Source organism: Falco peregrinus, chromosome 4 (assembly GCF_023634155.1).
Source record: "Falco peregrinus isolate bFalPer1 chromosome 4, bFalPer1.pri, whole genome shotgun sequence".
NCBI lineage: Eukaryota > Metazoa > Chordata > Aves > Falconiformes > Falconidae > Falco > Falco peregrinus.
In genome coordinates this window covers 100,464,488-100,490,375 of record NC_073724.1, presented here as the reverse complement: position 1 = coordinate 100,490,375, position 25,888 = coordinate 100,464,488, and the positions used below count along the sequence as shown (strand labels likewise).

Sequence of the window (25,888 nt, the reverse complement as noted above, 5' to 3'; positions counted from 1 at the left end):
AAAAAGCCATGGATTTTTTGTTTTCCACTCCCATCAACTCGTTATCCAGGCATATACTGCAATGTCTTTTATATTACCTGTTCTTGACAGCTGAAGCAAAGAGTTGTAGATGTCATGACAATCCCTTTCTCTGGGAACGACAAAATGAACTATCCTGAAGTTCTTGCACTGGATGACAAGCGGGCAGCCTGAAGTAGTCAAGGGAAGTTTTTCTACTGCAGCGATGTGATGATGTAGAATCTATGGCACAGAAAAACCTCACAGTGTAAGCACACTGCTGAGAAACAAGAACACCATACTATTTATAAGAACAGGTAAGACATTAATCAACGTTGAACAGGGATTTTTAGTAATTTTGTAAATAATTTAGTTATAAAAAGAAATAAATTTACAAGAGATCCAAGACTGGCATTTTGGTCAGGATACTTTGATTAGTCAATATTTAATTATTCTCTTCCCTCATATTTTGAGGTATTTGTGAGGAACAGTAAATAGCCTTCTAGATGAAAAAGTGAGAAGTAGAACTCCACTGTGGTTGTTCAGTACTCTTCTATAACTTTGCTAACTGACAAGCTTACATCTAATGAAGGTCCAAACAGGATATCTTTTTAAGAATCTACAGGAACACACTTCAAAATTTTCAGACAAAATAAAGCATGTCAGGCAAAGCAACTTAAAGAATAAGAAGAGATACAGAAGATGCTGAAGACTTTACAATTCCAGTATTTAACATCTACAGAACAAACAAAATACTAGGAAAACCACTTCCTGTATTACCCATAGGGTTATATAGACATGACAGTCTCTGCTACATGCCTTTCAGCCACTTTAACAGAAGACTGTCAAAACAATGTATATATAAAAGTCCTCCATATATTTATCTGTGCAGCAAATCTGCACAAGATTCAGGAAGATACATGGGAAAGTAACAGCTGTTCAGCCATGGGAAGAAAGCCACAGAAACATTACTTCAACCGAACAAGATGTTCTCGATAGAATTTCAATTACCTTACTGAAGCAATCATCTCCTCTTCAATATTGATCAGAATTGGACATGCATTTGAAAACTACACTGCCAAAAATGCATTTACAAAGAGAATATATCTTGGGGACATCATCATAATTATATTTGGTACTTGCATTATCATCACAGAAATGCAATACTTAGAATATAGGTTCAACTTCGCCCAAATTAAGCCTTTTAAGGTAGTGCACAGGGAGACAAGTAGTGCTTCTGAATCATGTTCTCCCCAATAATCCATTTTGTTCAAAAGGATAACAGCTTGGTTTGTACAAAATTGTATATTGTTTCCACGAACAAACCATGGAAAATTAACTTTTCTTGGAAGTACTGTGAGGCAACTAGTCAGATAACCAGAATTAAGGGTCATCTAGAAAAACACACCTATAGAAAAAAAATTAACCATACCTAGGGAAATGAGATTTCATCCTGGAGACACTAACTTTGTCAGGTAGCCAGGCTGCAGTGGAAGCCAGAACTTGATGTCCACATGTGTGCCACCATGTGGCAAAGAACAGAAAAACTAATGGTAATTACTGTACTAGCCAACTTTGATTGTACAACTGGTCTCCAAGAAACTGCAGTTCCTTTTATTGTGGAGATGAACACTTGGGAAGAAACAGCTGCTTACCACTCAAAAAAAAAAAAAATAGGGCATGGGATCATCAGTATTTCACCAAAGCCTAGATCGTCAGATTTTGCTGTCTCATTTAACCTAAGCAGGATCTAAATACAAGGTAAGTTAATGCTGAAATTTTAAACCTGATGCAGGAGTGGGAGACTGCTGGATAGTTTTAAGCCTCTGAATTGTGGTGCAAGTCAGTTATTTAAAGAAAACCACCACGCATTCACTCCCGAGCACAAATGAAAGCTACAGAAAAAATTACAGCAGCTTGAACATTTTCAACATTACCTGATGTCAAAAATGCAGCAGTGTCATGCAAAAATACAATCTGCAAATCATTAAGTTATTATGACGCCATGAACAAGGAGAGTGTGGGGAATAACTTATAACTTAGGTTGAATTCATTTACAAAAGTGTTCATCTTAGATCAGGAAGAAAAAAATGCATGAGAACCTGTGTTTCTGAGCCATAAGCATTCATTATCCTTACCCACGTCTCTCTCTGGCTTGAATCTATGAATAACAGATGAGTTGCTGTAAGGTATAGAGTTCCCGTCAGTGACTTATTGCTCGTGCTGAACCTATCCAGTAATTTCACTTGCTCTACCTGTAAGAGAAAAGGGGAGTGGGAACAAAATCTAATTTTTGCAGGAAACAAAACCCTAATTTTGCAAAAGCACTGTCAGTCTGTGCAGTAATTCCGAAAATGGTAGAAAGCATAACACAGCACACATAAGGCTATTCAGGCCAAACTATTATGAACACAATAACGGTCACATAATCTTTGAGAAAACTAGCTAGTTAAAATACCCTGTTTCATTACAGAAGTGCATAATGAAGGCACAGTGCTAAGCTCAACAGAGTACTTACTCCACATATATAATCACTATGGTTACTTACTAGTAAAAGAGACCAGGACATCAAGTTTTTAAAGAAATAATTAAAAACAATTATTAAGCTTTTAGACTGCTTCCCCAAAATAGAGCAAACACTAACAATTTCCTGGTATTGAGATGCCAGCACCAAATTAACAGCTGATCTCAGTAACATGCTTTTTTGGCTGTCTGCAGACTCAAAGCCACAAAGATTAAGTCCTCCTGACTTCAATTTTAGGTATCTACTGACTTTCATATCATCCTCAGCTTTAAAAATCTAGATCATCATTACCTTGCCTCACAGTCAAAATAAATACTAATGACATGCAAGTATTACACTAATAATTATAACAATTTCCTAGAAATTCAAGGACTGTGCAGGCGTTTGAAGCAGGTATTTCAAGCCCGAGTCTTGCAAGGGTAAACCTCTCCTCCTGGTATTCCATCAACATTGTTATCTCAATCCTATGGAAAACATTTCAAAAGAAAGCAATTTCTAGATAGCCTGCGTCTTATCTGCTGATTATAACTTCACAGGCTCCAGTTTGCTTCACTTGAAGCAAATGTTACATGATTTTTTGCGTGTCATACAGAAAAGGAGCATGGAGAATGGCTTACCTCCATGCATTCCTCTTTCTCAGCAGCACTACCTAATCAATGCCAAGTTAAAGGTCTTATTCTTGAGGTTTGCTGCTACTGCTGTTTAACGTATTGCAGAACTCCAAAAACTTGCACACCAGCAAGACCAGCGCTCAGATGAGGCGACTCGGAGAGCACATATCTACTGTGCTGATGTTAAGCATTTTAATCCATATTTACAAACTTTTTTTTTTAATCTACTAAAAGCACATATAAAACACTGACAATTTGTCTTTTCAATTCAGCTATTTCTTATAAATTTCTTATAATCTAGCAAGGCCTAATTTTGTTTTTGAAAGTTAGAAAAGCAAATTAATGCATACAAAGAAAAACAGAAGAAATCCAAATACCTACTAAAAGCCCATGCTACTATAATAATCTAGATTTTAGTTTAGAAAGAAAAAAAAAAAAAAGAAGCTACACACATCAGTACCTCAAAATACGTTATGCTGTAACCAGCAAAGTATCAGTGCTCAGATACAGAGTCACATAAATCAATATAGCACAGCCAAAACCCAGAATTCATTTTGGGCACTTCTGTAGCGGTAACTCCTCAGGTACCTGGCACTGCATCTCTCCAGCAAATTGTGAAGTGCACAGAAACTGCTCCAGTTGTGTTACAGTAAAACAACCCACAAAATCCTGACATGCAAAGTTCCTTTCTCCTCCACATAACAAAGCAGCTATTCTCAAAGCTGTATTTCTATGTTAGATGAGGACAGGCGTTAGTGCTCCAACTTCCTCTTCGGTGGTGAAGTCTTCCAGAATTCTGAAAGCTAAGTTCTAGATACCTTCCTTAAAGACAACTGAAATGTAATTTAGATTGGCCTTCCACAGATGACAATGTTCATTTAAACTTGACCCAAACCAGCTTTAACAGGTATTCAGGTAGATAAGACTTTTTTTTTCTTTTTCTCCTTTTTAATCATGAAGTTTAGCAAATCCTTAGTTATGGAAAAAAGTCAATCATTTTTAAGAGAATGGGTTCACAAGATTAAGAGATTTAAGACTGCTATTAAGTTTTTATCACGTCTGTAAACAAAGACCATTTAGGTAGTCAGAAGTGATAATTCTGACAGTAGCTACCACTAACAAATCAGTGAGTTTTTAAACCCGCAGAAATCTGAACAGCTACCTCAGTAATATAGAGTACAAAGTATCACCAAACAGTTTATTGGGATTAGGAGTTACAGATTATAGGCAATAAACCCCAAAGAAACGTTTCAATATAGGAGACAAGTTAGAACAGAAAGGAAGGCTGAAACTATACTTCTGAAGTCTTGCGTTAAAAAAGATGAGTCATTAAATCAGAACAATTAATCTAAAACAAAAACAGTTACAGTGTATGATTCCAAGATGCCTTTATTACGATTTTGTATGACATTTCCTGAAATTAAATGGCATTTTCCCTTCCCTATGTAAGTCTCAGGCTTGCGAACATAAATTAGGATTTAGCAGTCAAGCTAAGCAAAACTTTCCATCTCCAGTAGAAAACCCATCTGTATTTTCACTGAAAGAAAGATTTGACTAAAGAAATTCCAGTCTTTTTACTATGTTTTCCTTTAAAACATTTTTAAGGACACTATAGTTTTACAGCTTCATTGGGAAATTTTACCACCACATATTGTGAACTTGTTTTTATCGTTTGTTACTATTTCAGTACGAAATTTTCAGACAGCAGTGATTTTTAAGTTGACCTCGCTTCTTTATTCAACATAAGCCTCTTGGACAGTTTAATGCCACGAAAAGCTAAACTTAATTTCAGGTAGCTCTGCTGACAGTTCTAAGACAATTTTAACTTCAACATTTCCAGCAAACTGAAATTTGAGGACTAAAACCTATTTCACCATCTTCTCCTACGGATGACAACTTCCTTGCACAGCAGCTAATTTGTGCAAGACCACACTTACTTCAAGCTTATTTAACTATTACTTTAATAAAACAAGTTGAAAAAAGCCACGAGGTGCTGTCAGATTGGAAAAAGTAGGTATGTCTCAGCACAGCTGGAATGAGTTCCAACTTGAACCTGCACAGAACTTAAGGCCCACAGTGCAGGCTATGCTTTAGTTTTCTTGCTTCCTGTAAGTGTAATAATTATTACCAACTAGCACGTATGTATTTCAATCCACCTGGATATTCAATAAACCAACAGCTTACAAAAAGCTAAGCAAGCCTCATAATTATAACCAAAAACTTCATCTATTTCTAGCCATGAAATTCTACAATAAGTTGGTTTATATTAATTATAAAAAAATTGCTTCATGTAGTAAGTCTTGTATCTTATAAGTTGTGTTCAGAGCTTGTTTGTCTCTTCATTTATATAGCTACATGAAGTATTTTCCCCAGCAGGGGCCCAACAACATGGAGAAACACAATCACTTGCAGATGCAAAGTCAGTCCCCTGTATCCTTTCTAGCCTCAATTTCAGGTTTGAAACTTAAACAGCTACTCGGGTCATCAAGACACTTTGGTTTTTGTCTACTTTTTGTTCTGAAATTAGCTACGGACTGTAGCAATACAATATTCAGTTCCCAAACAAGGAGTTTCAGGTTTAAAAGTAAATAGGCTGATAAAGAAACCTTATCTCCAATCTGTCAGCCTGGTGCAAGATTATTCCATCCAGTAAACTGAAGTGCCATTTATAGTAGCTTCATCAGAGCCCTTCCTCTTATTTCATACATACACATGCAAATATATCTGAAAAATAAAATTAGCTATACACATTTTATATAAAATGTATATGAGCTATTACTCCAAAAAATTAAAAGCCTGTCCCTTCACATAATTATTGGTTATAAACGTACTATTTGGAGCTGAAATAAAACCACTCCTTTTACCCACACGTATCTAAGTCTAGTTTAAAGCCAAGACTATCAGATTAAGGAACTAATCACTTGACAAGTTCCAGGACCCAACAGAGAGGGGTTGTCTTTTCAGCAGCTGTTGCAGCCAGGGCTGATGAGCAAGATGAGAAAAATACTACTAGAAATGTAATTCTAGAAGAGCTGCAACTTAAAAACTTACTTCAAGCTTATTTACAAAAAAGAAGACTTTTTTTTACATTTTCATTATAGAGGAAGGACAAACTAAAAATAGAAGCAAATCAGAACATTCTAAAGTGTCAACTGCAGCTTAGCTTATTTTTTTGAATAGGCTAACACATGGCACGCATACTGACAGCCTGCATTCCTAACAACACACACCAGCCTTTGGGGGGGAGGGGGGTGGGGAAGCAGCATTGTTTTCACAGCTGATTTGCCTGTAAAGCTGGAAAGAACTGCAGGGAACTGCATCCAGAGCACAAAACCCAACTGCAATCCCCTCCCAGCTGGCTGCTTCTATTCCCCACCCCGCATTACGACCATTGTCACACCAGAAGACTTTTTAGCGCCTACCCCTTATTAAGGAGGCGGTTCACCCCAGCAGGGCGCCACGGGGGTAGCCGGCACCCAGCTCCCCACGGCCGTTTTTACCCCGGGCTCGGAGAGGGCCCGACCCAGAGGCCTCCGGGAGCGGCCGGGCCCGGGGTCCTGAGACTGGCACCCCCGCCGCCGGCGGCCCCCTCGGGCCCAGGGACACCCCGAGAGGCACGGGCAGGCCCGCAGCCCCCGCGGGAAGGCACCAGCCACAAAATGGCAGGAGAACAACAACGCCCCGGCCCACAGCTGACAGCGGCGGGGCGGGGAGCAGCCGGGCCCAACAGGCCCTCCCCGCCCCGCCGTTACCGGCGCGGCACTAGCAACGCCACCGCTCCCCTGTCGCCTGTCGCCCACCGCCCCTCCCGAAGCACCGCCCCAGCCGGTGCGGTGAGGCCGAGGCGGGGGTACCTTGGTGGTGCGGATGTGCTCCATAGCAGTGCCCGCTCAGCCGCAGCCGGGCCGGGGCGGCCGTCACCTAGAAACGCTTCCGGGGCGGGGCGCGGCGGGGCGGGACCGCTGCTGGGGCGGGACGAAGCCGGAGCCAGCTCCTTGCGGCGCCCCCCCGCGGTGGGCACTGCGTCTCCGCCGCGCTACGAGCGGCGCGCATGCGCACGCAGGGACGGGCGCAGTGAGGCGGCGGCGGGGACCGGCGGGCGCGGGCGGTGACGGGCCGGGCTGGGCTGGGCTGGGCTGCGGCGGCGGGGACCGGCGGGCTGGGGGGGAAGCTGGGCCGCGCTGTGTGCCGCAGTGCCTGGGGATTCTCTGTGAGACCCAGGGGGAGGAAGGGGCAGTGGGTACTGTGCTGGGGGCCACGGAGCTCAGCGCTGGCCGTGAAGCCCCTCCTGGTGGCCAGCCCTGAGGAGAGAGCGGTCCTGGGCCCCGCGGCGGGGTGGCAGTAAGTGTGTGGAAAACAAGGGCCATTCCCTGGTTGCCCAGGCCTATGTTCATGACACGGAGGAGTTTCAGTCTTTCAGAGTCTTAGGAATGGGGAAATTCCTGGAAGATGGTCCTTTTTGTTGTGGTATCACAGAGGGGCTGAGGTGGGAAGGAACCTCCGGAGGTATCAAGTCCAACTGGCCCGCTTAAGCTGGGCCACTGAGAGCCAGGTGGCTTTTAAATATCATCAGGGATAGAGGCCAACACCTCTCTGAGCAGCCTGTGCCAGTGCTCTGTCACTCTCACAGTAGAAAAGTGTTTCCTGATGTTCAGATGGAGCCTCCTGTGTTTCAGTTTGTGCCCATTGCCTCTGGTCCTGTCACTGGGCACCACTGGGAAGATTGATCGCATCCTCTTTGCACTCTCAATTATTTATATATGTGGATAAGATCCCCCAGAGCTGCCTCTTCTTCAGGCTGAACAGCCCCAGCTCTCAGCCCTTCCTCATAGGAGAGGTGCTCCAGTCAAGTACTCAATGGTGTAGCCTCACCAGTGCTGCGTAGAGGGGATCACCTCCCTCAGCCTGCTGGCGATCCTTTGCCTAATGCAGCCCAGCATGCCATTCTTTGCAGCAGGGGCCCACTGCTGGCTCATGTTCAACTTGGGATCCACCGGGACACCCAAGTAGTTTTCTGCAAAGATGCTTCCTTGCTGTGTGGCCTCCAACAGATATTAGTGCCTGGGGTTGTTCCTCCCCAGGTGCAGGACATTGTACTTCTCCTTGTTGAACTTCATGAGGTTCCTGTCAGCCCATTACTTCAGCCTGTGAAGGTCCCTCTGGATGGCAGCAGGACCCCCTCGGATATCAGCCACTCCTCCCAGTTTGGTGTCATCAGTAAACGTGCTGAGGGTATGCTCTGACCTGTCATCCAGATCATTAATGAAGATGTTGAAGAGGACTGGACCCTGTATTAACCCCTGGATTGTAGTGGCCTCCAACTAGACTTTGTGCCACTGATACTTCCCTGTGGACCCAATTGTTCAGACAGGTTTCAATCCACCTCGCTGCTCATCCAGCTCATACATCAACAGCTTCTCTGTGGGGATCTTGTGGAAGACAGTGTGAAAGTCGTTACTGAAGTAAGAACTGGTAAAAGCGTGTTGGGATGGGGTGTTAGAATTTTAGGATGTACAAGAACAAATAACAATCTGCACAGTGCAGTGACTCATCCATGCTGTAGCTGTGTGGGTGTTGGTGCACAAAAATCTTGCGCATGCTGCACAGTAGTTAAGAGACATGATAAAACTTAGCTTAAAGGTTGCAGAATGGGCTATATAAGTCTTGCTGGTTTGATAGTTATTATCTACATTAGAAATGGTTCAGTAGGATGATTTTTATACAAAATTAAGCTCTTTTACTAACAGACTTTGTGATCTTGAACTTAAAAGTTTTTGAGTGGTGACATTCATAGACTGTCACAAGTTATTAAAATCATATTACAAAGGCATCACTCTCCCTGACAAGTCCCCTTCTCCTGTTATGCCAATATATCTTGTCACTTTATGGCCTGTCTGATCAGAAGAATTTGTTGACAAATGACTCTGTAGAAATCATTCCATACATGCCACTTAATATTTCACAGTTTTGGGGCTTTCATTTTTTTCAGATGTTCAAAGATAGGCACATGCATGCAATATATAAGTAAACATGGACTAAACATCACAAATTACATTCAACTATGTGCCTGAAGCTCTGCTGTGTGTAGAGGGCAGCAATTCAGTCACACATAAATAATCTCAAAGATTTTTCCAGTAAATACTAGCTGTCGGCCACCCACAGTCATCAGCAGTCACAGCACTGAACATAGAGGTTTTTGCATTGCCTGGGATGCTTTGAGAAGCGCCAGAGGTCATAATATAAACCCTTTTATAGCACTATGACTCATCTAGACTATCAAGTAAATTTAAAAGAAAAGCCTAGTAATGGCTTTTCCTGAGCAAACGTGGTGTGTAGGATACTGAGGAACTCCCCTGCATTTCAGCAGTGGCTTCCTACAGTTCCCCGGTTTTGTGCGAGATGCGTCATGATCCAGCAACTGGACAGGGCAGGGATGGAACCATTTACGCAGCTTCACGCAGTGCCCCATTGCATTTGTGAGTGAAGCAGAGCTGGGCAGGGGAAACGTGAGCAGTAACGTGTGCAGTAAACGAGGGCTGCAATTAGTAATTGAGTTCGTGCTGTTCAGGTGCTGTAGTTTGTACAGGTGTTGAAAAACAAGGTGGGTCCTTGGGGAGGCAGATGAGGACTGTGTGCTGTTGTGCTGGCCACGACCCTGGGTTCAACTGGAAATTAAGTGGCTTTCGGGGTTTTCATGAAACTGGAGTTGGATTTTGAGCAGGTTTCCTGCTTCCTGGCCGGTTACCTGGAGGCAGCCGTGGAGGCATCACGGCCCGTCCCAGCCGCCTGCCAGCGGCCCTGGCAGGGCCGCCGCAGCACGGCGGCGACGCGGGTGGCGGGACCAGCTGGGCGGGCACCGCAAAACCCTCAGGAAGGCGGCCGGGTCAGCACCCGGCTCGATGACGGGCTTCGGCAGGAGGCTCTCCGTTATGTCCGCCTCTTGTGCGGGTCGTGCCCAGGCCCAGCCCGGCTGCCGGCAGGTGTGGCGCCCGGCGGGGGCGGTAGCCCAGGAGCCGTCGGCTGTCGCGGAGCCGCGGCCCCCCCCGGTTTTCGGCCGCGGATGCTTCCATCTTCCAAACCGAGTGTCTGCGGTGCCCGGGGTGCTGCAGAGCGGGCAGGCCTCGCCTGAATGGGCCGCTGCCGTCCCGCACGTTACTGCCGCTTTAAGGGCCGGCGGGCGGGGCGGCTGCGGCGCCGTCCCGTGGTGCATTGCGGCGCGCGCGCGGAGGGAGCGTGGCTGGGGGCTGCGCGCTCGCGACCGCCGTGCGGTTCGAAGTTGGCGCCGGGCGCGATGCGGTGCTGAGGAGGCCGTAGCCGCTGACCCTGAGGAGGCCGTCGCCGCCGCCCTCCCCCGCTCCCGCCGCTGGGGCTCGCTGCCATCTCCCAGCCCCGCTCTCCGGCAGTTCCCGCCGCTGCCGCCATGTCTGCGGGCTTCTCCTTCGGCGCGGGGACCCTGGGCTCCGCGGCGGCCGCCGCCGCCGGGGCGGGAGGAGGAGGAGGAGGAGGAGGGGGCGAGGGCTTTTCCTTCGGAGCCGCCACGCCGAGGTAACGCGGCACCTCCGCTCGGCTCGGCCTGGCCCTGCCCGCGGGCCCCTGGCTCCCGGGGCCGCCGAGCCCCGCGGCACGGCCCACTGTCGAGCCCGGCGTGCCCGGCCTGGGCCGGGGCGGACGCGGCGGGGCAGGCCCGGGCGGCACACGTGGGTGTGGGGGGGGCGGGGGGAGCGCACGCCCTGCGCTGTGTGTCCTGGCGCCTTTCCAGCTGCGCTCGGGGGCCCGGAGCTCCGGTGCATGGCCGAAGGGGCCGTCGGTGCGCGGGTGAACCGGTTTCACCATGTCCGCCCCAGGGGGCGGGGGTGCCCTTCCTGCTTCATCTGCTTCATGGCCGGCTTCGTAAATACAGGCATAGGGATCAATCTGTTCAGCAGCTAGGAACAAAGGGAGGTGCTCTTCTAATTTTGCTGTATTTTGGCTTTGTCGGAGCAGCGTGTCTCCACAGTTCTCTCTAACGTTCTGAACGCAGAATGTGAATTGTAGGCGTATCTAGGTTTCAGCAGTCACCCTGAGCTTGCGTGTGCGGCATGGAGCTCGCTGATGTCAAAGCCCAAATGTTTAACGTTCAGATGTGAAATTGCCTTTTTTTTTCCCGAAGCTGGATGCAGCTTTATTTTTTCTGATACAAATAACCTTTCACTTGGTGTGTAGTGTCTTGGAGTAAAAGGAGAACTTGCCTGCACTTTGATGTGTCTGTGACATAAAGCACACTATATATTAAAGGCATTATTAGTATTTAGGTTTCTCAGAATAGGGAAGTCTTTGTTGTTGCTGGGGTTTTTTTCTCCGCTTTTTTCTTTCTTTGCACAGAACTGAGCTAGCACAGGTTGTTTTTTCTGACCTGCTTGTTCTTATGCCTTCATTGAAGATTAGAACTGTTGTAGTGGAGCTTTGCATCAGAGTTTTTCCCAAATCTGATCAGGTGAAATCAATCACTCAAGAGAACTTCACCTAAAGCAGATATATTGGAAAATACTTATTTGTCAGAATTGGCAGGAATTAGTAGCAGGAGTGGAAGGAAATTGAACATCTGCATGTGAAAGAGTATCTCTGGATTAAATGGCAGTATTGGTTTTTGGAAGCCTCTATGAGAAGGAACAAGTTTTCAGAGTCTCTTCTAATACTCTCAATTTTGTGGTCATGACAGATTGATGACATTCTTATGTTACCTGTGCTTGGTTTGGCATTTTCTGTTTGTGTTGGTTGGTTTTTACCCCCGCAGTTAAGGTGTGCTATATGGAATTGGTAAAGAACTTAAGGGTTTTTTGGTGCATGCCTGTTTAATGCAGGTTTCCTGTGATTAAAATGAGCAAAATAAAATAATATTTGTTTATTCAAAAACATTCTTCTAAATATACTGCCTTCAACAAGGGGAATGTTGATCTGCACTTGTTAACAACTGCCTACTAAACTTAAAAATACTTGTTTGTGGGTTTTTTTACTGTTCTGGCTGCTTTTTGATTACTTCAAAATAGTAAGTGAAAGTTTAACAGGTGCTAATTAATAACAGTATGGTACTCTGCATTTTTATTCATGTATTTATTCTTACAAACAGGATGAGTCTGCAGGGCTGTTGGTCAAGGAGTACCACAGAGGAAGAGTCCATTTTACTGCTGGATGATTGGTGAATCTTGAGCATCCCTACGGGATGACTTCTTTGAGACTATAAGAAGCTGTTGTTCTTATGAGCTGGGTCTAAGACAGTATTGCCAGGTGTTGGGAGAAAAGAGCCTTTTTTGTGTTGTCCAGACATAAGTGTTATTCATCAGTGTGACCACTCAGACATAATATTCTGGTGGCTCAAAGCCTGTATGATACACCAGCCTACCCAATTCCTGCGTTGCACCAATAGCTGTTCATAGAGTACTTATGCTTGCTGTTCTTATTTAATTCATGTTCTCTATAGTATGCTTCAGGCAGGTGCAATGCTTTGTTCTAGTTCTAAAATTAGAGGTAAGACCTGACTTCAGTGACCTGAGCTCCTCTTCCTTCCATCTGTGGGGAGTAGATAGTCCTTCTGGCACATGCTTTCTCCTACTGGTGAGAATGCTGTCATTGCTCTATTTCTATATTCTGGTTTCTTTCTGTTTGGAAAACAAACAAACAAAATGCCACTTAATTTTATTTGGGCTTTTTAGTTTGTTTTTTGTTTGGTTTTTTTTTTTGTCCCATAATGCTGAATTTTATATTGTGTACCTTAGCTTGCTTCTACTATAATGCTGAAACAAGAAAAATACTCAGTCACCCTTGTCTGTGCTGGAAAAAGATGAGAAACATGAACTCCTGACCAGTGAGAGAAGCACCATGTTGTATGTTTAAGTTTACAAGCCATTAGGTCATGGTGCTGTAGTTTGGTATGTTGAAATTCTGGGACTAAAGATGAAATGCTTTGGCTCCTGTGGAGTTGGATGATTAGTGAGTCTGCATTCTAAACAACTTTTGCTGGGCTTGCTACAATTGGTTTTGTAGGTATTTTGAAAAGTTTCAATCTAAAAGCTAATTATAACTTTTTTTTTTAAGGATTTACTTTTGTGTTTAACTTATGTCTAGGAGCTGCGTCCATACAAAAAGAGAGGAGATAAGGGAATGATGAGAGAATACTGACCACCTGAAACAAAATACTTTGACAGCTGTTAGCATGAAGTCTGAATTGCATTCTGTTTCATTGCTACTTTTGTACTTAAGCAAAAATTGTTTAGGTTAGAAAAAACTTATTAGTTCCTAAAAAGGCTCACAGATGGGGGCAGGAAGTTACTATAAGTAAGTTATTCAACTGATCTTTTGTCAACTTAAAGCAACATTTTGCATTTTGAAAATCATATATTCATCTGGCTGCTAGTACCTGTAATTTCACTGGTTAGAGGTAGTCATGATTATTATATTCCCCTGTGTCTTGTACAGTAACTTAGTGTGTTCTTTGCTAAGTATAAAGCTTGTTCTCTATTTGCCATGAAACTTCTAAAATGTGTAGTTGCCAAAAATAAAAAAGGCTTAATTTTCCTAGTGGTGACTGATCTCTTGAGTTTCTCCTTCTTTCTTCCCCTTCATCTGCGAAAATAGCTGTGGAATTTTATTTCTGTAACTTTGACAAGTATACATTCAGAAAAGAAAGTATGGTAGGCATGGATCCTCCATGGTTGACACCTGCAGGGGAAGGGATAGCATTTTGGTAAAAAAATGAATTCATGCATCAGTGTGTTTTGGTGGTAAGATATGACAAAGTTGTGTGGTGGATGTGAATGGTTGCATGTCTTTGCTTACCACTTAAGAGTTAAGTAAACATTGGTTGAGGTTTCTAGTCAGAGGTATCTAAACAGACTGGTAGCTTGCTTTTGTCCACGTTTGTTGTCATCTTTGCGCTGCCTCTAGCATTTGTTCTCCCATCTCAGTAGTTCAGGGAGATAATAACGCAGAATTGATGAGATGATTTAATAGAGAAAAGTTCAAATTTCCCACTGGTCTAGCAAGATGTATCAGCTCAGCAAGGAGTTGAACAAATGCTGGAATTCAGTGTCGGGGAAGCAGTGGGAGCTGTAGAAGGAAAGGGGGAGATCGGCTTCCTCTTTCTGTTTGGTGTTAGGGAGCTTGGACTCTAGTCTTGTCCAGCTGCATTGTGTGTGGTTTGGGAAAATGAATGATGGCATGGGAAAGAAACTGAAATTCAAACTGTTTGATTTTTTTTTTTTTTTATTTTGAAAAATAATTATTGCAAATTGTCTTATTTTGTAATAGCTCAACAGGAGGACTTAATTTTGGAACTCTGGGCTCTTCCACTGCTACAGCAACTACATCAGCTTCTTCAGTGGGCTTTGGGAGTGGACTTTTTGGATCAAAAAAACCCACTGGATTTACACCAGGAGGCACCAGTACAGGTAGAAAACCCTCTTGTACAGCAGAAACTTGAATTAACAGTGAAGTAGTACATCATATGTACAGAAAAACTGGGTTGTCATAGCACGCTTGCTGCTTTTACAGTAGTTCTGTAGCTCAGAATACTACTTAACGTAGTTTTTTTAAAGGGGCATCACTGAACAGTTGAAAAGGTTATTAATCGAGAATTATGCAGTACTGATGCTGCAGAAACCCAAATGTAGTTACCAGAAAACTGCTTGCGCCTGTGTGTAAATTGTTCCCTAATTCAAATCCCAGTGTTTTCTAGAAATCTTAATTCTTTATCCAGGGTACTCAAAAAATATAATTTAAGATTGATCTGAGAAGTATTTTAAAACGTTGTAAGATTATTAGTATTTGTAATGTGGTACTTGTAATTCTGCAGTAGTAAACATTTCTGGTTTTGTTATTTGGAGGTTTTTTAATGTCTGCAATAGCATGAAGAAATTAATTAATGCTTTCTTAGGTCTCTAATTCAGCCTATGAATGTACAGATTCTTACAGGAGTACCAGAGTGCAAAAAAAACCCCCAACTTTTCAGACTGGAAATATTTTCACCAGGCATCATTCAGACAGAATGAATATTACTTTGGCTCCAATATTGCTAACAAAATGGCCCTATTCTTTTTTTTTTTTTTACTTGTATGGGTAGATAGGGGAAGTTCTAAGAACCAATCTACTAGAAATAAATTCAACAGTGGACTGAAAGCCAGTACTACTATGTTTGGCTACGTTGGGGTAATTTTCTTTTAGCTCTCAATAATTCTTTTGATCTTCTAATCAGATGGTGGTTTTAACATATGAAATGGCATAACACTGTTCAAAATAATCTCTTTAAATTACCAGTGGGACAGAAACCCTAAACCAAGACACAGGATTTTACAAAGACTTAGGACTCTATAATCCTCTTCATTATACTGTAAATCTGCTGTTTTACATGCTAATGTTAGGTACTGCCATATGGCTGAAAAAAATGCTCGATAGAATGACTAGTTTCTGTATTTTCATTCACTTTAATTTGCTTAAAATTTCAAACAATTTTCTATACTGCTGTGTTAACATCAGCTTCGCTGTTAGCAGATTCTTATGAAGAAAAATGACATTTTGAAGTCAGTTATGTTTTGATTTGTGCTGCTGGTGCTTACAAATACTGTCTTCTATGTTTTGCTTTGAACATACTACAGAAAAAACTTGTATAATAGTCTACATATTGTCTCATAATGTTGCATTATTTTAATAGTTTTTTTCATGTTTTACTATAACTGCTCTGTGGCCTTCAATTACTATTCTTTCTTTGTTTTCATTCTTAAAGCAGGAACAGCAACAACTATTGCTACAGGACTGACACTAGGTAAGGACCGAATTTGGGTGTTAACGTTATACAGGCAAAAGAAAAATACAGATAGATCTTTCTTGTGATGTAGAAAGTTGGTAATCATATGTGAGATCTTTCCCCATTACTAACTGCAGTCTGCTTTGCAGCCCAAATGTTAAGGCTGCAAACCAGAGTGGAGCCCTGCAGTTCTGGGCACTGTTCCTTCTTAAAGGGTTCTTCCATTCCATTCCTGTACAGCAGTGACGGTGGTTGCAGTGAAAAGTTAGACTTTGTATTTATGCCCCCCTAATGAGTTTCATCCTTCAGCAGAGGGGAGTTGGAATACATTATCAAAGAATTCTTCTTAAATAATTTCTTGCTCTAATGAACTTCGTGTGAACAGGCCTGTTTGCTAATTACCTCTTCTAGAAGAATAGAAGGTTGAACTGGGAACAGACCTTGGGAATATTTTACTTTTCTGTGATGCATCTTTAGTGACTATTTTTCAGTTGGCATTAGAAATACTGGAATAAGTGGGTAGGTGTGGGGTTTGGTTTCTTTTTAAACACGAGCAGCTGAGGTCTGAGGAGAAGCTGAGCTTGCGTATCACAGATGTTAGGGGTGGTGCTACAAGACAGACTGCAGTCCCAAGATTTAGGAAGCTGTGCTGTGAATGAATTGGAAAAAATTGTGTTGGATAAAGAAGCAAATTAAATGGGTAGAAGAAGAGAGGAGCAGCATCTAACCCAGAACAGACTGTATGTTGCATAATCATATGTGGCAGCTATGCATATGAACATTAATTCTTTTCCGTAGCTGAATGAAATGATGTAATCTAAAACAGACACACAGCAATTACTGAGAACATAGAGTATGTGTTTCTTGCACGTGCTATTGTGGCTTGTTTATGTATGTGCATGCTCCTCCTTTACTTTGGAATATGGATTCTAGAATGTAAAATGTATTACCGTGAAAAATGCAGGAAGCAGAAGCTTTATTTGCTTCAATTTAGAAGTGTTCAAAAGCAGAGTTTGGGAGAATAACATCTCAACATATTTATCTTGCTTACAAATTGAAATTATGTGTGCGTTCATCTTGGCATGCACATCCAATTGAGAATTGTTAGTTTGTATTTTGGGCAATATTGTTTGCAGCTCTATTTACCAATATTTGGTTTGTCTATTAGATGCTCTTGGTGGATGCTCATATGTGTTTTTTTTTTTTAGTTTTTTTAGATTATCATTAGATATAATTGCCAGTCCATGATTCTGGAGCAAAAATGCCCATGCAATTAATGTAAACCTTTGAAATATATCTGAAAGTGCTATGGGGTTATTTTACTTGATGCACGTGATCTTGCATGCTGTGATGATTGTGATGGTTAAATGGGAATAGGTCAGAAGAGAAGATGAATTGAGCCTTTGTTCTTAAACAGAGTGTTCTTAGAGTGGTAATTGTTTTTGGGTTTTTTTTAGGCACACCTGCCACCACATCAGCAGCTACTACAGGCTTTAGTTTAGGTTTCAACAAACCTGCAGGTTCAGCCACGCCATTTGCTTTACCTGTTACTTCTACCTCAGCGGGTGGCCTGTCGTTATCATCTGCTCTTACATCAACTCCTGCAGCAGGTAGGAAAATATTTAGGGGGGTCTGGGGTATTTTTTGTTGGGTTGGGTTTTTTAACAATAAAACTTTGTGGTAAAACAGTTCTAAACTCTGAAGTGTTCTAGTGTGTACCACTAGGAAAAAACCCCACATATAATCTTGTGGTACTTTTATGAAGTTCGTTGGACTTCAGTAGTTCTAAATTTGGGTACCATAATACAGATAGATTTATGGCCATGTGAAATAGGCAGCATATAATCTGTCTTTAGAACTGTAGCGAGAGATGATTCATTGTGTGAAATGATTATTTTTGTAACTGTTAAGCCCACTGGAGGCTGAAAGCTTCCTATTTGCACAGCTGAAAAGTTTGGAAGATGTCTACCATTTGTAGATGGCCTGAAACGGTAAACCAGTAGTGGAAACAAAGTTTTCCCAGTGTAGTTGTCATACTGGCACACACCTGCCATCATATTTAACTCAGTTAAACTGCACCATGCATAATGATAATTAAGACTGGAGTTCATTTTTCTTAACCTTAGGAGTCTGCATTTGAGCTCAGCTATCTGTGCCCTCTGTGCTCTGTCCCTTTATACCTATGGTCTTTTTCTACTCAGTTCTTCCCTATCCTACCAAAAGCTGGGATGCCTAAGCCAGAAGGCTCAGACTACCAAGGAAATGTTCTTGTATCATGTCTTTTGTAAAATATTTCAATGTTTAACATAAAATATTAACATTTTGGCGTTTTAATATAAAAAGTCAATAGCACTTGTTAGATCCATTGTGCCATAAAATAAATTCTGTGTCAGTTTCTAGATTCTCTAGTGTTCTGGGGGACTTTTTTTACATAGTTGGAGGTAAATACAGACTTATCAGGATTACGATATTGTAGAACAAAATAACATCTAATTTGAAAGTCTCTATGACTTTGGAAAATCTGCAGGAAATAAAAAAAACTGAGTTTATTATCCATATTATTTGTGATAAATATGCTTTCAGACATTTCAGTTATTTCAGACTGGCTGTGGATGTATTTGAATGCAGTGTCTGCATGAAGCTGGCTTGCTTTTTCTGCAGGAACTACTGGCTTTACATTAAATTTGGGTGGCTCAACTGCTCCAACTACAACTGCCTCCACAGGCCTTTCCTTAGGAGGAGCCTTAGCAGGTTTAGGAGGCTCACTCTTCCAGAATACAAGCACAGCAGCAACAGGTGAAAGTTATTTTTGTTCTTCCCTCCTGTCTCAAAACATTGATATTTAATCTGTGATTGTGTAAATTCATAATGTAAGTTTCAGTTGATATAAAATCTTAACACTCTGAAAGTATAATTTTTAACAGTGTTTTAGTTAAGAACAGTGTTGCTATCCATGGACAATAAAAATGAAATCTGAAATCACTGGCAGCTTTTTCATTCTTAAATTCATTTTTACTTAATTTTTTTAAATAAAATGCAAGATTTTGTCATTGCCATAATTGACTCAAGGAAGGTGATCATCAATGGGAGAGGGCAATGATATACAAGTATCTCCTTTTAACTGCAGAGAAGTTAAAACTCGTTATTTTGGTGGCTTTTGGTCTGAATAAACTGTTTTAACTGCTTTTTTAACGTGTTTAAAGACATGTCACTTCATGTCTTCCTGTCTTTTTCAGCTCTAGAGGAAAACTGTTGTGCTGTGTTGTAGTCTGAAACTGCAAGCAAGATACGTGCTTTTATTTTAAGTAAGTTTTAAGTATCAGCTTTGTAAATGCAGAAATTCTGTGTGGTTTTATTGTAGGACTTGGGCAGAATGCTTTGAGTTTGACTCTGGGGACAACTGCGGCTCCTTCCACTACTGCCAATGAAGGTCTTGGTGGCATTGATTTTAGTAGTTCGTCAGACAAAAAGAGTAAGTTTGTTTTAAAACAGTCATATTTTTTTTTATTGAGAAAATTATCAGAGCATTACAGCAAATACCCTGTGGCATTGTGTTAGGAGTATGAAATTAAAGCTGACACCCCCTGGCATGTTATTAATTTTGTTCTTGGATATCGTGTTCTTATAGAAGAACAAGATTTTGGTTGCAATTGCAATGTAATGTAAATTTATTTAAAATAAGTATAAGTCAATATTACACTTGAGAATGAGGATCTAAACGCTTTAGCCTTTTGGGAGTGAAGGCTTGTAGGACCATTTGCTGAAGTGCTGTGGCAGATGATGATAAGCTGAGAGAGTTGGGGTTGATCAGCCTGAAGGAGAGAAGGCTCCAGGGATGCCTTAGAGCAGCCTTCCAATACCTAAAGGAGCCTACATGAAAGCTGGAGAGGGACTTTTTAAAAGGGCATGTAGTGACAGTACAAGGGAGAATGGCTTTAAACTGAAAGAGGGCAGATTTAGGTTAGACATTAGGAAGAAATTTTTTACTGTGAGGGCAGTGAGGCACTGGCACAGGTTGCCCAGAGCAGCTGTGGCTGCCCCATCCCTGGCAGTGCTCAAGGCCAGGCTGGATGGGGCTGTGAGCAGCCTGGTCTGGTGGGAGGTGTCCCTGCCCATGGCAGGGGTGTGGGACTAGGTGATCTGGAAGGTCCCTTCCAACCCAAAACACTACGATGATTTCTGAACAGCTCTATGTCAAATAACCACTAGAGGGGGAAACAGAGCTATGTTTAAGTAATGCGTTACAAATACAGAAAGTACTCGTTTGAAAACCAGCTTTCTTCAGCTGTAACAGATCTTATACTTGGTTTCTTTTTTTCAAAAGCCTGGGCTGTTAATCTTCAAAGCTGTGTTTCTGGTAGTGCATAGTTCCATCTGATACGTTCTATCAGGTTGTTAAAATCGTTAGAAAAACTACCTATGTGGTAGCTTTAAAGTATTTAAGTAAGGGAGTATTGAGCATTGACACATAGGCACTTATTAACTTGTCTTGCTTTTATGCTTTCAGAGTAAATTTAACTAAAGCTGATTCTAAAATACACATTTTCTCTGGGGAATCAATACTGTTAATTTAATCTCTTCATTCTATTCAGGATCCAGATTTTAAATTAAGTATACCAATAGCCAAAAGAAAAGGAAATACAGAAACTCTGTGAAACCATCTTTACAGAGTAACACAAGTTGTGGAGTCATAGTTCTTCATACTTGTAGAAGAGAAGACATATTGACTGTCCACGCTGGAGTGCTCTGCATGGTGCTTATTGTTTCTGGCATTAATTACTGAAATTAGGAGTGATGAAAAAGGTCCAGTTCCCAGGTTCTGTGGGATTTCCATTAATATTAGGATATCACAACACTTCCATAATATACAGGTATCTTAAAATGAGGACCAGAGAACCACAGACTCAAAATCGACTTGAGTTTGATAACTCTCAGCATTGTGTTGCCTAGCTCTTAAGGTAGAAACTTGAATGAGTACCTGAATTCCCATATGTTGCATAGTGAAACTGGGCTAGTTGAACTGTTGCTGTCAGGATGGTAAGCATATACCTCTCGGCTAAGCAGTGGGAAATGTTGAAGGAGACTGTTTTTTTGAGTTTGGGTTGTTTTTTTTTTTTTTAAGTTTAGGAGTGTTTCCCATAATGGGTAAGGCTGCTTAAGGCAAATGTCTCTACTTGTGTGCTGTTACTCTGTCCTGTTGGTACAATTGTTTGTACTGATGTATGAGGAACTGTGTCAAGGTTTGAGGGTGGTGCTTTTACGGTTTTGAGGGTTTTATTTCTTTTCCTTGGAAGAAAAGGAAGAAGACATTGCTACCAAAGAAAACTGCCCTAGAAATCTCAGCACAGATAGGGACTGGGGCCTGTGTTCTCTCTTCTGGAATAGCTTATAAAAGCTTTTCCTTCTGGAGACTGAAGACTGTTTAGTATTTCTTTAAAATACAGCTGCAGGAAAAGAAGCTGTTCTTAGACATATTTTCCTCATCTATTATGAAAAAGAATGTAAAGAAAGGTAAAATCTGGAGCACTCACTTGCCTAGAAATCAGCATAATCTGATTTCAAATCTGTATCTTTGACTTTGTAAGTGGTGTTCTGATGTACAGCAAAAGTGGCTGAAGAGAGAAAGCAAAGTATACTTAGTTTTCTGCCTAATTTTTATCAGCAGAGAAAGCAGTCCTAAATTCTGGGGTTGACCCCTCCACCAGTTTTATGTAGATTTTTTTTCCCTTAGCAAAAGGCACAGGGAATGATTGTGGGACTCCAGGCTCTCTAATGTACTGGGTGACAAGAGCCAGCAGACAGTTTAAGTAGATGTTGCTTCTAAAAGTAGTAGCTTCTCCTGGCAGGAGCATTGGCTTGTGCAGCTTGAAATATTTGTGGCATTAGCATTAGCTGCATAGCTACTTTCTGCCACAGTGGCACTGAGAGGGAAGTTGAGGATGTGTATTGCATCCAGCTGAAGAAGATGAAGCCCACTTCTTAGGCTGAGTGAGTGTTCTTCCTGACAGATTACTATGGTTATAGGATGGATGTGATTGCAGACCCTGTGTTATGTTGCTTTAAGCTCCATTCTATTACTCAGTCATTTGGCACCTTGATACACAGATGTAGTTTGGAGTACGTAGGTGGTAGGTGAGCAGTAACATCTTCAGTTCCGTAAAACCTTGTGAATTACTGGACTTGATGCAATAACAGAATTGTTAGGGAGGTCCAGTGGTCAGACCTTCATTGCCTTCATACTTGAGAACAGACTGCTATTGCTGAATTTAAACACTTCACCTGCACCCACAAAACATTCTTGGTGAGTTGTGGTTGCATAAGCAGGAACAGAGTTCTTGCACAACTGCAGTTGTGTATTGTATTTGCAGTGACTTGTACAGTGACACAAGGTGTTTTGCACTACTATTATGTGGCAAGAAATTAGCACCTCAACTGTTGAACCACTGTTCTTGAAAAGATGCTTCTCTGTGAAGGGGGAGTAAATGAAAACCGTCTTTCTTTTATGGTTAGCCTAGTCTCTTCCTTTTATCAAGAGAAACCAAGCAGATTGTAGTCGTCAGTTCTTCCCTAAAATCTCATTAAGATTGTTTTGTTCTTCAAAGCTTTATTTCTGACCTACAGTTCTTATTTCCTAGGTGACAAAACAGGAACAAGACCAGAGTAAGTATCAGATTTTCTTCGCATTTATGTCTTACTTGGTTTATATATAGTTTTCTAATATGTTGGCTTTTCTACAGCTTTGATCTTGAAAAAGGCATAAATGTCAATAACCAAGTTTTGCAATGTGACCAATGGTGGTTCATCATTTTAAACACTGAATTTTCCCATCAAATGCAATACCTCTGCTTATCTGGCATCTGCTACAGACTGATTATGTGGTCTGAAAAATGGTTTCTGTGAATGTGTATGATGCTTACACCACAGGCGTAGTATCTGTGTCATTAATCTAAATCATTCCTAGTTGCGGCATACATGCAATGGGTGCAGAACAGTATAATCCATCACTTGAATGTTTTTGTGATATTTAGTAGTCATGCAAAAATGTCTGGTAGGATTAAAGCACCGACTGAACATGCATTGTCTCTTGTAGAGATAGCAAAGCACTAAAGGATGAAAATCTACCTCCAGTAATCTGTCAAGATGTAGAAAATCTACAGTAAGTAGTATTTTTTATTTATGATAGTAAATTTGCTAAAGTATTGTATGCTGTTGATGCTCTGTGACAAAAGCACCCTACTGCAGGCTGCATGCAGGATAACTTACTAGTCAAGGCCTTTCAGGAGGTTAACCTTTGGAACAGAGTGGATAGATAGTTCTAATAGCTGAAGCCTAGGCTGTTTATTTTATTTGACCTCACTTTTTCATGTGTTTACACAAGTGAGCGTGCCAACAAATATGCTCTTAAAATCTGATCCATCTCTCCCTGGGAGTATTGAGCCTGTTGCACATGCATAGTAAGTATTGAACCTTATGTCCATATTGCATGTGCATTGTGGATCTCATATGGAATTGAGAGAACTGTAAAAGAGCCATCCCTCAGGCAGGAACGAGGCAGGCTGTAGACTAGTAAAGGAGGCTGTATGTCACTGTATTTGTGGGTTCAAAGTAGTAATCACTTTTACTACATGCTATATATTATCATATATATATAAAAAATACTCGATACATATCTTTGTCAGTGTTGAGCACAACGTGTTTAAGCACTTGCTATTGGAGTCTGGGAGGGTTGTTGAGTTTTTTTACAATATTAGCACACTAGGAGTTAATATGGTGCTTTACAGTAGTTTTACTGTTCAGCACTTGATTTTGGAAAAATCAATTTAATAGCTATTTTAATGATGTGACCAGAATATAAACAATTGGGTACTTCAGGTTCGATATATTATGTTTCTTTTCTCGCTCCCCCCTTCTTTTTCCCTTTCTCAGGAAATTTGTGAAAGAACAAAAACAAGTTCAGGAAGAAATTAGTAGAATGTCCTCTAAAGCAATGCTTAAAGTACAAGAAGACATTAAAGCATTGAAACAACTTCTGTCTGTAGTTGCCAGTGGATTACAGAGAAACACTCTTAATATTGACAAGCTGAAGGTGGAAACTGCACAGGTATAATTGAATACAAATTTATTAGGGAGATTTTCTGTGTCGGTTATTTCATATAAGATAACTAGCCTTCTTTATCATCAGTCAAGTTAAAATGTGCCCAAACTAAAAGAGTTGTAAATAAAACGAAAATTTGAATCCCTTCTAATCTATTTGAAGTTACCAGGGGAGACTGAAATATGCGAAGTCAGTATTTTTAGATAAGTACAACAGCAATAAAATTACTTTTATTCAGGAAAGCACTCCTACATAGCAAAGGCATTAGAAGGGAATGTGTGTCTGCTTCAGTTTCAGTTATATATTCAGCTGCTAGTGAAGATGTATTTGTTACAACATCTTGGATTCTGGAGCAGCAGAAATGCGAGTACATTTTCCTCTGAAGACTGAAAAAAAAGAAAAAAAAAACCAAAAAACCCCAACCAAAACTCAAACGCTGCCCCATAACATTTCAGGGACCAAAATATCTTAACTAGCACTAGTATTCATTTAGTGAACTTGAGTCAGAATTCTGTCTGCCTGTCTGCATCTTAACTGTGCAACCAGTTTGAGCTCAAGTTTTGATGGAAGTGCTTTTCAAGATCTGTACCACTTAATTCATCTGGCATGTCAAAGCTGCTTGCTATATAAGTATATTTTGTTCTAAAGTAAAAATGTTGATGTGTTTTCTATATCTTGTGATAACAAAAGGAAATACTCTGTAGTTGTGCCTTTCTGAGTTTTCTATGGAAACAAAAACTTGTTACTGATACTTTCATTATTTCTGTAAATGATGCAGTAGAGAATAATCACAACACCAGGCACTGAGAAATTCTTAGTGATAGAGTTGTTAGAAAGTATTGAACAGAAGCTTATGCTGTAATTGTCATGCATAAAAAGATCATTTCCATAGAAAGAGGCAGTTTTTTTAACTAGTTAATATTAAAAAAAAAATAAATGCAAAATAATCCTTTTTTTCTGTTCTTCTCTTTAAGGTGTTACTTCCTTGCACTTGACTGTTGCTTTTTTCCCCCCCTCTAGTCCTCAGTAATAGTGACAGGATTTCTGAAGTACAGTAGAAGTTAGATTTTATCTCTTGACAGTTAAGAAGAATATTTTTTTCAACTTCTGAGAGCTCAGTGTGCTTTCAGTGTGTGCGGTTGTTTGTTGTTTTCCCAAACTTCTGTTGGTATTTACAGTTCTCCAACTTTCTGGCAGTCTATTCTTTGAAGAGTTTCTGGTCTGATTCTGTCACATTGTTAACTTAAATATACAAAGAAAATATTTTATATAAATGAACAGTAGAGTTATAGCTGGTCTTTTTGAATACTTAATACAGAATCTTATCTTTTATTATTTTTTCCTATTTATTTAGGAGCTGAAGAATGCAGAAATAGCGTTACGAACACAGAAAACTCCTCCTGGTCTCCAGCATGAAAATACAGCCCCAGCAGAGTGAGTTACTGTTATTTGTAAATAATAATAATTAATAATATACCTTGGAGAATAGAAGACTCTGGGGAGACGTTATTGCAGCCTTTCAATATTTAGAAGGGGCTTATAAGAAAAATGGGGAGAGACTTTTTGGTAGGGCTTGTAGTGATAGGACAAGGAGTGAAGGTTTTAAACTGAAAGAAGGTAGATTCAGACTAGAAGAAGGAAGAAATTTTTTACAGTGAGGGTGGTGAAACACTGGAACAGTTTGCCCAGAGGGGTGATAAGTGTCCCATCCCTGGAAGTGCTAAAGATCAGGTTGGGATAGGGCTCTGAGGAGCCTGATCTAGTTGAAGATGTCCCTGCTCATGGTAGGGCAGGTGGACTGGATGACCTTGAAATGTTACTTCGAGCCAAAACAGTTCTATGATTCTATGAACTTATAATAGGAATTTTTTTTTGCTTCTTTTTAA

General features: G+C 41.2%; 2 protein-coding genes across 4 annotated transcripts in view; one reads left to right on the top strand and one right to left on the bottom strand.

The window, feature by feature from the left end:
• The window catches only part of MTMR6 (myotubularin related protein 6), a 28,516-nt gene extending 21,414 nt beyond the window's left edge, over nt 1-7,102 (bottom strand). The window contains exons 1-3 of one of the 2 annotated variants that reach the window (XM_055802132.1): nt 6,987-7,102; nt 2,136-2,252; nt 78-240 (exon numbers count right to left, since the gene is read on the bottom strand). In XM_055802132.1, coding sequence (XP_055658107.1) covers nt 78-240; nt 2,136-2,252; nt 6,987-7,010 — 304 coding nt within the window. In that variant the 5' untranslated portion in view covers nt 7,011-7,102. Of the gene's footprint in view, nt 1-77; nt 241-1,429; nt 1,639-2,135; nt 2,253-6,986 lie in introns of those variants that run through there. The other variant, XM_055802133.1, reaches the window with a different exon arrangement.
• A 3,265-nt stretch (nt 7,103-10,367) lies between these two features.
• NUP58 (nucleoporin 58) overlaps nt 10,368-25,888 on the top strand; it is a 35,643-nt gene continuing 20,122 nt past the window's right edge. The window contains exons 1-10 of one of the 2 annotated variants that reach the window (XM_055801840.1): nt 10,368-10,677; nt 14,416-14,555; nt 15,890-15,925; nt 17,365-17,517; nt 18,569-18,703; nt 19,269-19,379; nt 22,543-22,567; nt 22,998-23,063; nt 23,834-24,008; nt 25,357-25,436. In XM_055801840.1, the coding sequence (XP_055657815.1) occupies nt 10,553-10,677; nt 14,416-14,555; nt 15,890-15,925; nt 17,365-17,517; nt 18,569-18,703; nt 19,269-19,379; nt 22,543-22,567; nt 22,998-23,063; nt 23,834-24,008; nt 25,357-25,436 (1,046 nt within the window). In that variant the 5' untranslated portion in view covers nt 10,368-10,552. Of the gene's footprint in view, nt 10,678-14,415; nt 14,556-15,886; nt 15,926-17,364; nt 17,518-18,568; nt 18,704-19,268; nt 19,380-22,542; nt 22,568-22,997; nt 23,064-23,833; nt 24,009-25,356; nt 25,437-25,888 lie in introns of both variants that reach the window. The other variant, XM_055801839.1, reaches the window with a different exon arrangement.